Genomic DNA, 14,541 nt, shown 5'->3' with positions numbered 1-14,541 from the left:
AGCAGTGAAGTTGTCAAGAGTTACAACTTTCCCAGATCACAAACAAAACTAAGATGAGGAAGGCAGGTGAAGAAGCAGATCTGATCCACCATTGGCTGTATGGAAGTATAGGTGGGTAGAAGATATTATACAGATGTATCATTTGGAAGGCATCTCCTTGTCTGTTCTGGTCCCTGCTGATCCCAGCACTCATAACAATGTCTAGCACTTGATGTGTTTATTGAAGGACAAAAGAAAGGGAAGGCAGGATTGTTCACATGATTTGTGCTGATCCTGGTCTCATCTTGGTTGGCAGGACACTATCTTTTCACTCAGAATAGAGATCTAACTGCAGATTTTTCCATGTCCACGGCAAGCATTCAGCAAAAAGACAAATATAGCAACATATCCATAATATTCGATGCTGTAATAGCTGTCATAACCTGTGTTACAGGTTCTTAAATGTCCCAGAAATTAGTCCTTTTCCATAAAAGTAAACAAGAAAGAATCAGGAATATTTCCCGTGTAATTATCTTTTCAGACATACCTAAATGGGGGGTGGGGGGGAAGATCACTGGAAATTTTGGAGAAAACTCTAAGCTTAAGAATCCACTGATTTACATATAGGCAATTCTCAGGTAGTTGAGAGGCCCTGAGTGCTCAGAGCCCTTGTTGGACTGGCCTCTTGCTTTGCTGGCACTCCTGTCTGTCTGGCTGGCTCTGCTGACGGTGTGAGTAAAGGGATTATTACATTGACCACATGCCCTCTGCTTTTCTTTGTTTTTGTTTTGTTCTGTTTTGGGACAGAGATAGGAAAGTTGACTGGGGCCCCAGAGATCTATGAAAAAAAAAAAAAAGAAAAGAAAAGGAGGAGGGGAGAGAAATTTGCAGGGATAAGTGTTTTCTGCTGTAAGGGTCATGAGAGAATATGAGTTTTATTCTGGCAGAAGCGAAGTGGCAATGTGGGTCAAGAATTAACCCACAGGGATGCCAGGATAACAGCTCCTGAGACATGTCTCTAAATTACATCAAAAACGTCTATGAAGGATGTGTAAGTATTATACAAACAAACAAACAAAAAACAATTGTTTGAATCTTGTCTTGTATTTTAACCTGATTTCATAAGTGTTGATGAATAAGAACCTCTACATATATGGAGAATAATATAAATATCAACCGTATACTTCAGAATATTCTGAATTTAAAACTATAACTAGAATAATTCAGGAAGTACTTTTAGCTGTTAGTGTTTTAAAGTAGCTCACTCTCTTCTCAATCTGATAATTAAGAAGTGGAAAATAAGCTGTAATGACAATTAAGTAAACATCATTTGGTTGTTAAGATACTGTGCATACCAATGAATTTAATATTAGATTTGTTATCTAATTTTCTAAAAGAGGTCCTAGATATTTTAAGATTCTCTTGATTTTATTGCAAAAGGATTACAGGGGTAGGAAGGATAGTCATTGAATTCAGAGCTTTTTAAATATTTCCAAGATTATACATTTGATTAGCAACATGTCCCTATTTGACTGTTGCATTTCATATTTTCGGAGTGCAAAGTGGTGAGCAATCTCATGATGCAGAATTTGCATTGGGCTTAATGAGGTCTAAAGTTCTATCTTGCTTCAAAAATTCATGAATCTTAAATATTTTAAAATGTGAAAATGAAAACATCCTTTAAAATGTACTTCTTTAATGTTTGTTTTCAAAACACCTTTTTCTCCTAAAACCATTAACAGGTGAAGCCTCCAACCGTGATCGGTCAATTCCACACCCTTTTCTTTGGATCAGTAAGAATGTTCTTCCTTGGGGTGTTAGGTTTTGCAGTCTATGGGAATGAGGCTTTGCACTTCAGTTGTGATCCAGACAAAAGAGAAATAAATCTCTTCTGTTACAATCAGTTTAGGCCAATCACTCCACAAGTAAGTTTTTCTGTGTGCACGTAAACCTTCCCCTATGCCAGATAAAAATTGTTTTCTTTTTAAATGTAAAATAATGTCATAATAAGATGAAGAATTCCCTAACAGGTATTATTTCTAGAATTATTACTTGTTCTCTAACTGGCTATATATTTCACGTAAATTAATTTTAGTTGGTCAAGAGTTTCTTCCATCTCCACAATTCTGTTATCTATTGATGTTAGTATTATACTCTAGGCCTGTAATTAGAAAATGGAAATTGGGTAGCTACTAAAATAAAATACTTCATTATTATTCATAATTGGTAAGTGAGGACAGCAAAATAGGAATACATTTTTTACAGTTACTAAAATTTAAAATTTTAAACATCTTAGTAATTAAATATGCTCAACATTACTATCTTCATTATATTATTTTTATTGCTCATAAGACTTACGAACCTTAGAATTGTTAAGTTTGCCTCTGTTGAGAGTCAGTCTCTTTCATGTGTTTTTGGTAATATGTTGGCTGATTTGACTAAGATATTTCTGACATGCTTTAGGTGTTCTGGGCCTTACAACTAGTGATTGTCCTGGTTCCTGGAGCTATTTTCCATCTTTATGCTGCATGTAAAAGCATCAATCAAGAATGCATTCTTCAAAAGCCTATCTACACTGTGATTTATATCCTCTCTGTTTTATTAAGAATTAGTCTAGAGGTGATAGCATTTTGGCTTCAGATTCACCTCTTTGGTTTCCAAGTTAAACCCCTCTACCTGTGTGATGCTGGATCTCTTGGGAAAAAATTTACTGTTATAAAATGCATGGTGCCAGAACACTTTGAGAAGACCATTTTTCTCATTGCGATGTATACATTTACTGTGATTACAGTAATATTATGTGTTGCTGAAGTTTTTGAGATCATATTTAGAAGATTTTGCTTTCTAATCAGGCAATGACCAAAAGGGTAATTACCTACTGTCATGCCACAATTCTTTATCAATCTTTTTTTTTTAGTTTCATCTTATTCAGTGAGTATCTCAATTTCCAACATAAATATCTGTTCTTTAAACTTACTTCAGTGTGTCTGAACTTCATGTCTAATATAAAATATTATACTAAGTTCTAAGGCAGGTATTCTCGAACAAACATTTCATTCTATTTTAATTTTGTCATGTACTAGAAAATATATACAGAACTAATGTTAACTCGTTTTTAAATAGTACTTTTACAGAGTTCTCTCACACAAAACATCTTAAATAATCACAGTATTTTGTGGCCAGAGAAACTTTTATTATCTCTTTTACACAGAGTGGAAAATTGAGTCTCAGGGAGGTTAATATATATGCCCAAAGTCATATAACCACATTAGAATTCAGATCTCCTAAATGTAAAGGCTGAACCCTTTTGGCTAAACTTTGAGGGTGTAATTATACTTGCATTCATATAAAATGTAACTTAAGCACAAAAGTTGTAAATTAATTATTAAGAGTCATTCTATAGTTTGATCACTAACTTAAAGAAATGAAATAATTACATTTTTAGCATTATACTGTTTTCTTGACATTTTTAACATTAAATGATATGGTAATATAGCCACCAAATAAATTTAAAATGCTATGGCAAATATTGTGAATGGTTTCCTTGTTTCTTGTTGAAAAAAAAAAAAAAAACACCTCTCACAGATATCCTAACAACTATAGCTTTTATGTTCAAGATTATTGAACTGAAAAACTATATATTAAATTATACTTCCTGAAGAGCTATGAAATTATTTCAGAAAAACTTTTATCAGTTCAGTGTATTCTTTTTATCTGCCTGTCTCACCAATAATCACCTTTATTTGATATCATTTAAAATCTTTATGACTGCCTTGTACTGATGCCTTATTAGTAGAGTATAGTCAGTCAAATACTGAGATTTTCAATTTTTTCTTAAGCATTATTCAACCTATGTTAAATATTATGAATTTCTAGATTTAGGATTTTAAATCATTGAGGCTTTCTCCACATAGAAAGCACAGGAAAAGGGCCAACTTATTTTCATTCAACAAAGAGCTGTTAAGTATCTGTTATTGAATATACACTGTACTAAGAGTTCATAGACAAAGATAACTAAGATTTAGTACCTTTATGAGATATTTAGTGAGTAGTCCAGTGGCAACTTAAAGAGTGGAGGCTGTGGGAATAGCCCACCCTGAAAGGAAGGAGTATTTATTCAGTCTTTGTTTAGAATCACTGGCCCTATGTGCTAAGAAACAGCAACAATGTTTAGTCCACTTTATTATTATTTTTAAATTCTCTATAGGTAGCCCACCTTTTATTGCCTGCACCCAGGGTGGATTGCTTTCACCAATCCTCCCACAAACACAAACATGTTTATCTTGGATCTATTCTCCTGCACCTTTGGAAGTAAATTTTTTATTCGATGCCAGACATTGTGTGTTTTACCTTGTTGGATGAGGGATATTTTTTTCTTCTCATGAATAGTCTTAAACTTTATTCTGGGGCACAGTTAAGTTACTTGGAAATGGTTGATCCTCTGTGCTTCCTTTTAAGTTTTGTTAAATGGAACCAGTGTAGTTCTTCCTGAAGGATTAATTTTGCCACCTTACCAAGGCAAATCCTTTCTGAGGACTCTATCAGATAATCCTTTGGTATTTTGGACATGTTATCTTTCCACCACTCTCAAAATTCTACCCGCAAGCTGGTTGACTCCTCTCAGTCCATTTGGAGTGTTATAACAAGGTACCATAGATTGGGTGGCTTATAAACAACAGAAATTTATTTCTCACCATTCTAGAGGCTGGAAGTCTGAGACCAGGGTGCCAGTACAGTCAAGTTCTGAGATCCCTCTTTGAGCTACAGACTTGTCCTGGATCCTCACATGGTAGAAAGAAAGTGAGGGAACTCTCCGGAGTTCATTTTATCAGGGCACTAATCCCATTCATGAGGGCTCTACCCACATGACCTAATCACTTCCCAAAGGTCTGACCTCCTAATACCATCACATTAGGTGTTGGGATTCTAAAACATGAATTTGGGGCGCCTGGGAGGCTCAGTCGTTAAGCGTCCGCCTTCGGCTCAGGTCAGGATCCCGGGGTCCTGGGATCCAGCCCCGCATTGGGCTCCCTGCTCAGCGGGAAGCCTGCTTCTCCCTTTCCCACTCTCCCTGCTTGTGTTCCCTCTCTTGCTGTGTCTCTCTCTGTCAAATAAATAAAATCTTTAAAAAAATAAAAATAAAAAAATAAAATATGAATTTGAGGGGGGACACAAATACTCAGTTCATTGCACTCATGGTTGCTACATAAATTGTTGTAGCTACAGGAAATAGGTCTCTATTTTCCAAAGAAAGAAAGGAAATAGGTCTCTATTTCCCAAAGAAAGAAGGGAGAAGTAGCACAGACATTGTCTTGGTTTGTCTCTTAGGATTTTTCTCAGGGAAGACCTTTTTTTCTCTCTTCTCCCCAAAAAAACCCAACAGGCTTCTTCTTAATATCATTGCCCACTCATAGATGAGCACTGATTTATTCTTATTCTGATTTATCCTCTAGTACATTGTCAAAGTATGACTCTTTGTAAAGAGATTTTTTACCTTGGCTGTTGGGAAAAGCAACTAGTCTCAATCTTGTCTGAATTTTGGATAATGTTTCTTTCAATCTTTTCCTTGAAAGATATTTAAAGATGTTACACTGAGCAGAACTCAGTTGGAGACACTTTACAGGTCTCTGAAGCTCTCTTGTTTGCAATTCTCCCCTCCAAGGTATTCTGCCCTCCAAAATCTAGCCTCCTTGGCCCCCCTGGACTCTATCTCCTTGCTGGACAGGCGATGGCATTTCTAAGCCACCATAGAAACCCTGCTTACCCCTGCAAACAGTACCTGTTGTTATGTATAAGGATACAGATCCAGTGAGAGAGTTGGTTTGGATAATCTTTTTAATTCCTTACTGATCTACTACTTTAAGATTTCATTTTGTTGGTAACTATATCAGGATTGTAAGCACACAGTTATATACACCTGAATAATAAATGATATATATAAATATGACACTTATACAGTGTAAATATAAAATATTTATAAAAACTGACTGTTCTAACCAAAATGCAAATGTAGTAAAAATTAATAAGACTATCAATATTTCATAAAAAGCTCATGGATCAAACAAGGTAATTTAAACTAGTTTTTCTGTATTTATAAATGAATAGCAGTCAGAATACTACTTATTAAAACCCATGGGATAGGGCCAAGTCTGTAGTACACAGAAAATTGAGAGCTGAAAATACATTTATTATTAAAAAGAAATAGTAAATGTAATTTAAAAAGTAAAAATAAGAACTTCAAAATAAAACTAAAAAATACTAAAATAATCTAATAAGGATAAAGGCAGAGAATACAGTAATAAATTAGAAAACAAGCATGAAAAAACAACAAAATATAAATACAAAATGGTAAAGGAAAATAATAAAATAGACAAATTTGGTGAATCAAATTAAGTATGCAAATATACTATCATAAGATTCTTATATGCGAAGTTTTATATTATCACCTGAAGTATACTGTGATAATTTAAAGATGTATACCGTAACATATAAGATAACTGGTAAAGCAAAACAACAAAATTTGGGCTAAAAAGCTAACGAAGTTAAATAAAATCATAAAATTAGTTAATTAACATTCAATTAATCCAGAAGATGGCAAAAAAGAGAAAAAGGAAACAAAAAATGATGGGGCAAATTGAAAGCAATGACAAGGCAGTAGACCTAAATCTAAAAATACCAATAGTAACAATAAATATAAAATGTCTTAGCACCCTAAACAAAAGCAAAGATTGTCCAGATGTGTTTTTTTTTTTAGAAGCTAGACCAAACCATTAACAAGAACACCACCTTAAATATTTTTGAATATTTAAAGATTTAGTATTTAAACCATTCAAATATTTTTACAACTAGATAATGAGAAAAAAAAATGGAAAAAAATAGATCATGCAAAAGCATAAGAGAGCTGAAGTGGCTATAATATGAGAAAACTCAAGTAGGTTTCAGGGCAAGGGAGATGACAGGGATAAAAGAGACATTTAATAATGATTAAAGGATAATTTCATCAGGAAGCATAACAGTTCTAAATGTGTATGTCACCAGTTACAGAGTAGCAAAATATATGAAGCAAAACCTAACAAAATTCAAAAGAGAAATAAATTCAGTTACAATTAGAGATTTCAACACCCCTCTCTCACTAATCAATTGACAAAGTAGAAAGAACATCAGAAAAGAGATGGAGTACTTACATGTTACTAATAACTGACTTGCACTGATTGATATTTAGAGAACCCTTCACCTAACCAGCATTTTTTTTTCATGTACATGTGGAACATTCACCAAGAGGGACTCTTTGCTCGGTCATAAGAAAGTCTGAATAATGAAATCATATGGTGTATGTTAGCTGGTCACAATGAAATTAAACTAGAAGTTAATAAAAATAAGATATCAGGAATATGCCCAAATATTTGAAAAACTAGCAATAGCATCTATCAACCTATAGATAAAGGAAGAAATTATGTGGAAAATTGAAAACTACTATAAACAAATACTAATGCACACAGTTTCTCAAAATTTGTGGAAAGCAGCTAGAAGAGTAATCGACAGAATATTAGAAGTTATAAATATTCTGTTAGAAAAATTAAGTTATAAAGTGATTTAAACCTCTCACCTTAGGAAATTATAAAAAGAACAGTTTAAATACAAATTAAATAGGAGAGAGATAAAAAACACAAAACCTTGAAGTAGAAAACTGAAAGACAACAGAAAAAAATCAATGAAACAAAAAGTGGTTCTTTGCAAAGATTAGTAAAACTGTTTTCTCACTAGACAGGTTGGGATAATAAAAGAGAAAATGAAAATGACCCAGATCATAAATGGAAAAAACAGGGATATCACAACAGAATATTTAAATGATCATAAGGAAACATCATGCATGAACAATGTTATGTCAATAAGTTTGATACTTACACAAAATGAATACATTCCTTGAAAGGCACATATTACTAAAAACTTAACAATTAAACAGAAAATATGAATATCTTTATACTTATTAAAGAAATAACATTTAAAATAAAAAGCTTTCCCACGAAGAAAATGCCAGGCCCAGGTAGCTTCACTGGTGAATTCCATCTATGTCCTCCCCTAACTTGCCAAGATTTAAGCCCCAACCTGGAGGGTGATGTGAGATCCTTCAGCAACTGTTCAGAGCTGGATGGAGGAGAGTTTAGGTCTTTCTTCATAGTAAGTTCTTCATTATAAAACATCAACAAGAAGAAACAACCTCATGTTATTAATATTTATTTTCTTTCACACCATAATTTTAATGTGCTGTTATGCTAACAGTCTCTGTTACTTTTCTTCCTCATATCAATACTCCTCTCATGACGGGAGTACAGTACTTGGAAAGAAGAGAACATGTGTTGGCAGATGGCATAAAATCCATTTCACTTACTTGCTTATTTTGCCCCTTTCCTCCTTTAGAACACATGCAAATGAGAAAGGGACCTGAGCAACCTCCAGTCTCAAAGGGAGAGATCAGGAGAATAACAGGAAGGTACAGCTTTCACTAGGAATAGAACACATGATTTTTCAGACATAGGATCATTCAATAGGAAAAACTTAAAGTACAAGGATATATTGGTATAGAGAGACATTAAAGTCAATAGTGGTTAGATTCACAGGCTCTGAAACCAAAGGACATGGATTTTAATATCAAACACTCATATTTACTGGCTTTGATCTGCTGCAAGTTACATAATTTCTAAGTGCCTCACTTTTCTTATCTATAAAATAATGAAAATGATAATACCTTCTTCATAGGGTGTGGTAAGGATTAAATGAATTGATGTTAAGTCCCTAGAAACATACATGATTCATAATAGATGCTCAGCAAATGCTAGCTAGTTATTACTACTCTGTTGTGCCAGAGGAGAGGTAAAACAATTCACATCTCATGACCTTAATCTCAATAGCAGGAATTGCAGCTTCTGATCAAGGCAATTAGGGCAGAGAGTCTAGCTTAAAGAGACTGGAGAAACATCAGCTACATATTGATGATTCACTGGGGCATTGGTCCTGAACCCTGGATATACCATTAAAATTTCCTGAAGCCCTTTTAAAAACACTGATATTTAGGCTCCAACCCAGAACTATTACATTGGGGTGGCTTGGGGGTGAGACCTAGATAGGTCTTTGAAAAAAAAAAACAAAAAAAACTTCTTAGGTGAACTTTAAGAACAACCAGAGTTGACAATCAAGAAGAGGAAAATAATAAATGAGAATTCATAAGGACAGAGAGATGACATTTATGGTTATCACACTTTGCTTTAGTTCCTCTACCAATCCAACTATGGTCAGGTTCTAGTGAGCCCGCTCTTCTAGGCTGCAGAATGTTGCTTTCTTATTGTATCCTCACATGGGGGAAGGGCCAGCTAGCTCTCTGGGGTCTCTTTTATAAAGGCATTAATCCCATTTATAAAGGCTCTGCCCTCATCACCTCTCAAGGACTCCACCTCCTAATACCATCACACTGGGCATTAAGTTTCAACATATGAATGTTAAGAAGACCCAAATATTCAGTGTGTAGCATATACATTATCAAGTGGTAGTGAATGTTACCAAGATTGGGGAGAATACAGGTCTCAATTTCTCCTCGGGTAAAAAAAAAGGCAGACCCAGAGTAAGGTAATGTACTCTGCAAGCAGAAATAGACAAAGGATGTGGATAGGGGTAATCACAAGGACACAGAGCAGTTTCTGCGGGGAGGCGGGGGTAGATGTTTTGGTGATTAGAGAAGAGCAGGCAGGACAAATTTCAGAGGTTGAGATCTTTTTCCTTGGAGATAGTGTGATTTCAATAAAAACTAGTTTTAAGATGAACCCTCAAAACTGGGAACTGAGAAAATAAAGCAGTACAGATGAAGGTTACAGGAGGAGGCAAATAAAGTGTAAAGTCCTGGAAAATGACAGAATGGGATGGAAAAGAGAGAAAAAGAAGTCACTAATGGTGGAAGGAAAAGCTGATGCCTACAATGGTATGAGTCAAAATACTTGACAAATTATTGATCATTCTCCAGAAATAAATGATCTTCAGATTCTTCATGCACCAGTTCGGAACAAAAATTCAATTTTCTTTAAGCTTAATGTGCTTAGTATTTAAGTTGAAAAGAGTCTGGTTATTTTATCCAATATGTCAATACAGAAGAATTCAATATAAAAAAATCAATATAAAAAATTAAACACATCATCTCTCATCTTCCACAACAAGTGAATTTAAAGTTTCCAAAATCAGAAAAGGACGCTATTAAGATAATCTGAGAAACTGGAAGTGATAATTTCTGAATGATATTAAAGGCAATTCACGCCTTTACCCTTTCTCCCAATCAACAAACATTATTCTCTTCTTGCTTTTCCCTTTCTACCTTCCGTTTTGCGGAAAGAAAGAGGAAGGAGGGAAGGAGGGAAGGGAGGGAGGAAGGAAGGAAGGGAGGGAGGAAGGAACGAAGGGAGGGAGGGAGGAAAAAAGGCATGGGGGACACAACAAGGTAAAACAAACCAAAAACTCTTTTCCCTCCCACCCGCAGCCAGCAGAGAGCGCTGGTGCCACAAGCGGCACAACCGCGGAGCCGCTTAGCCTTCTCTGGGTTCTAACTGCCAAGAGCGAGGTACATTGAGGCTGTCCCTGTTGGGAGCCCGTAGTTGACTTGCTGTCGCTGAGCAACAGGAGAATGGGCGGGATTTGCCATTCGCGTTCGTGCGCGCGACCTACCAGACGGAAGCGGAAGTGTCGGTGGTGCGCGAGTAGGAAGTGGTGATTCCTGGAATAGAGATGGCCGAGCTTGCTCCGCTGCCCCCACTACCCCCTCAGTTTAAGAGCATACAGCATCATCTGAGGACGGCTCAGGAACATGACAAGCGGGACCCTGTGGTGGCTTATTACTGTGAGTCTTTCCGAGTCGCCGTGCCCCTCTTTACCCTCCAGGGCCCACACACCACCCCTTGGTTTTTAAGGCAGGCCCCGCCCCTTCAGCTTTAGACCTGAGCTTTGACCTCTGGCCTGCCCTGGGAACCCAGTGGAGCCCCGCCCTTTTCAGGGTTTACCCCACCTCACCAGCTCTCCGCCCCCTCGCAGGCCCCAGAGAGGCAAAACGTAAAAAGCACGGTTGGTGTTCGCCGCCTCTCTGGTCTTGTGCTTAAATATTCTTAAACTGGCTACATGGGCTCATGAGCTAACACGCTGTCTTGAGGTTTTCTGTGTGTACTCAAGAGAGTCTCCTGTCTCGAAAATAACCTGGATGGTTAAGTAATTGTGCTGAGGCTAAAACGAAGCTGAGTGTCCCAAAGACAGTAATGATGTGTACAGAAGGAAGGTAGACTAATCGAAAACATAGTAATAAGTGCAGGTTAAGTAGGACAACATGCAAGCTCATTAAAAAACTCATAAATGGTGAAATGGAGAGTAGTTGCTACAAAACTAGCACTTGAATTTGACCATTTTCCCACCAGTGAGGATTTTTTGTCTTGACTTCTTTGAATAATACTTGGGTTTGAGACATTTGGTAGTAATACTATGACTTTGGTTGGTTATGAAAAATATAGTCTACAGTTGGAGAATAGATTAGGTTGTTCAAACTTTTTCCTTTGCAGTAAGTCCAGTAGTTTTATGTAAACTTTAAACTGACTGCAAATAAAACAAGTGACCAAGCAACTGTAATCTTCTGTAAAGGGTTTTTAGCATTGAAAAGCTCAATATAATGTGTCCTGTGCTGTGAACATTGTAAGGTTTGCTAAAATCTGGTCTATTGTCTTCCCTATCATACTCCAGTACCCCATTTTCATGTCTCAAGTGTACAAGGCCTTTTTAAACCTCCATGTTCTTCAATACCTTGGAATGTCTGTCTTTTTTTTTTTTCACTTGTCAAACTCCTCATGATTCAAGATTTAACTCAAACGTAATCTCTTCTGTAGGCAGTAAGTTGATTATTCCCTAGGCTCTACTTCATTTTGTTCAAATCATGCCGTATTAGTTCCATTATATTTGTTCTTCCAGTTCCTCAAGTAGGGACTGTTAATCATTTATTCACCTTTTATTTATTGAGTTTTCTTCCTGTGTATCAAACATTACCAGGCACTGTGGCTACGGTTCCTGCGTTCATGGAGCTGGTACACAAGTGGGGGAAAGGGGATTAAACAATAAAATGAAAATATTATATGGAATATTAGAAGATTTTGAAGAAAAATAAAGCAGGGAAAAAGAATAGGGAGTACTAGGATTAGGGTGGTAGGGGGTGAGAAGGGGATTTCACTTTAAAGGTACTCGTGGAATGCTTCACTGAGTTCACATCTGAGCAAAGACTTGAAAGGAGTGAAAGGCTTTGCATCATTGGAAAAGAGTATTCTCAATAGAGGGAATAACATATGCAAAAGTCATGAGGCAGGGGCTTGCTTGAAGGAGGATCAAGGAGCCCATTGTAACTGAAGTGGATAGAGGGAGGAGAAAAGTGATAAATGTCAGAGAGGTAGTTTCTTATAACAATGAAGTAGGAACCCTTGTTCCTGTCTAAAACTAACTGCTATTCATGAGCTCTGTGTTACATACCTTTGTGATAGCCAGGGGCTTTTATTTTCTGTGTCATCATCTTCTCCCTTTTGCTATATCTTTCTAAATTTGCCCCAGTTTCCTTTATTTAAAAAATAAAATAAAATTTTAAAAGAACTCTCACTGTGACATTCTCCTAAAGTTATAGTTCTGTCTTCCTAACCTCAAAGTTAAGCTTAAAATAGTTGTCTGTGTTGTCTTTACTTTCCTATCTCATAGAGCCTTTCAGCTCATTGCAGCCTACTTTTCATGCCTTTTATTTCACTGGAACTGCTCTCCGCAGGGCCATAGACAAACATTTTCATTGCTAAATCCAAGTGGTACTTACAAAATATTTTTTGTTATAAAACATGCATATTAAAGAACACATACAATGTGTATACAGTTTAAGGAATAATAAAATGAACACCAAGGTACCCACTGTATTTGAAGTTATTAGACTTTTTAATTTTTGTCAATCTGGTGAGCATGAAATTCAAGCTAAATTTGCAATTCACTGAGTCTTAATGAGGTTGAGCATCTTTTCCTATGTTAATTACCCTTTGTGATTCCCCTTTGAAATACCTATTTATTGCTTTTGTCCTTTTTTTTATTTCAGTGTTTGTCCTTTCTTAAATGTAGATATTACTCTTTTGTTACATGCATTGCAAATGTCTTCTCCAAGTTCATAGTTTGATTTTTCACTCTATTTATGAAGTCCTTTGATGTTCAAAAGTTCTTAATTTTAAAGTATAGCTAATTTATCACTCTCTTATAACTTATATTCTGATTTTCTAGGACTTGATTTCTTTTCGTCTACCTTCTTTGGGACTTTGGCTTCCTGGATTTACAGATGGGTATCATAAATTCTGGAGAATTCTCTGCTATTATCTGTTCAAGTATTCTCTACTGAAATTTTGATTAGACATGTGTTGCACTTTTCTCCTTTATTTGTCTCTTAATATTTTCATAGTTTGCATCCCTTTGTCTCTCTGTGCTACGTTCTATGTAATTTTTTTAGGTCTGTGTTCACCTCCATATATCCTATTGTATCACCCATTTATTGAGTTTCTATTTTCATTTTTTATTTCTGGATGTTCTCTTTTTTGTTGTTTTTAAATCAACCTAGCCATTTCTGATAGTCTTTTGTTACTGTATTTTTTAAACGCTTGTATTTCTTTAAATGCTTTAAAAATACTTGTTTATATTTGCAGTCTCATAATTCCTGTAGCTGCCATATATATGGGTCTGATTTCTGTTGTGTAACAGAAGACTGCTCTTGGTGACTTATTGTGATTTGTGCTCTACACATACCAACCAGCGTTCTTCAAACTTCAGTATGCAAGAAATTCTACAGGAATCATCTCCCCAGGTCTCAGCTTGTTGCTTCTCTGACAAAGCTCCTTTGATCAGGGTAGCAAAGTAGTATGCTGCTTCTCTTTTCCCACATCCTGTTTAAATTGCTCTTCTCCTACTTTAAAGAAGAAAGGCAAGCTCTCATGTATCATGAGTATTTTTATGGTGTGTTGCCCTGGGAAGGAAGGTGGAAAACCTTCCAGGGTGTCCAGAAAAAAGGGACAATTCAAATTACTGGTGTAGTGAAGTCTCTGTTAATTAAGGTATTAAGGAGAGCATCCTGTCTTTCCCTGTTTTATATGGAAGAAGATCAGAGCAAAGAATAAGCATTTATTTGAAAATGCAGGGCATGAGAAAGGATGTCAAAAGCAACATTTTAATTTGGGGAATGAAGACAGAACATTTTATAAGGGGGAAGAGGAGGAATTATCCTTAGATATTAGTAGCCATTGTTTGATCATTTGGGATTTTATCTGGAGGGGCGGAGAGGAACAGTTTGGGACCAGAGTCATGTATCAGAGAGCGTGAAAAGATTTAGCTGTGGGGACGAGGACAGGGAAGGACCACAGTGGAAAAGTCTCTTTCATATGTCGCTTACATTTATAAGTGTATCTGTTAAGGGTAAAGCCTCATGTTAAAACCAGGCCTGTGTTGCAGTGTTCTGAATTCCCAAAATGTAAGAGTTTTCATGAA

At 36.0% G+C, this 14,541-nt stretch overlaps 2 protein-coding genes across 3 annotated transcripts in view; both read left to right on the top strand.

Annotated features, from left to right (window-relative positions):
- Positions 1-991: 991 nt before the first annotated feature.
- On the top strand, positions 992-2,838 carry GJE1 (gap junction protein epsilon 1). Its single transcript, XM_032408233.1, has 3 exons — positions 992-1,030; positions 1,722-1,904; positions 2,443-2,838. The coding sequence occupies exons 1-3, from the start codon at positions 992-994 to the stop codon at positions 2,836-2,838; spliced, it is 618 nt and encodes a 205-aa protein (XP_032264124.1).
- A 7,832-nt stretch (positions 2,839-10,670) lies between these two features.
- VTA1 (vesicle trafficking 1) overlaps positions 10,671-14,541 on the top strand; it is a 63,050-nt gene continuing 59,179 nt past the window's right edge. The window contains exons 1-2 of one of the 2 annotated variants that reach the window (XM_032407777.1): positions 10,769-10,855; positions 13,291-13,349. In XM_032407777.1, coding sequence (XP_032263668.1) covers positions 13,346-13,349 — 4 coding nt within the window. In that variant the 5' untranslated portion in view covers positions 10,769-10,855; positions 13,291-13,345. Of the gene's footprint in view, positions 10,856-13,290; positions 13,350-14,541 lie in introns of both variants that reach the window. The other variant, XM_032407776.1, reaches the window with a different exon arrangement.

The sequence above is a fragment of the Phoca vitulina genome, unplaced genomic scaffold (genome assembly GCF_004348235.1).
Source record: "Phoca vitulina isolate PV1807 unplaced genomic scaffold, GSC_HSeal_1.0 scaffold9, whole genome shotgun sequence".
Lineage (NCBI taxonomy): Eukaryota > Metazoa > Chordata > Mammalia > Carnivora > Phocidae > Phoca > Phoca vitulina.
The sequence above is the reverse complement of the archived record's forward strand: the minus strand, read 5'-3'. Positions and strand labels throughout refer to the sequence as shown.

Coding starts and splice junctions, on each gene's coding strand:
- GJE1 (XM_032408233.1), top strand. CDS start 992: ATGTCTCTAAATTACATCAAAAACGTCTATGAAGGATGT. Junction 1,031..1,721: donor AAAACGTCTATGAAGGATGT/GTAAGTATTATA, acceptor AACCATTAACAG/GTGAAGCCTCCAACCGTGAT. Junction 1,905..2,442: donor TTAGGCCAATCACTCCACAA/GTAAGTTTTTCT, acceptor GACATGCTTTAG/GTGTTCTGGGCCTTACAACT.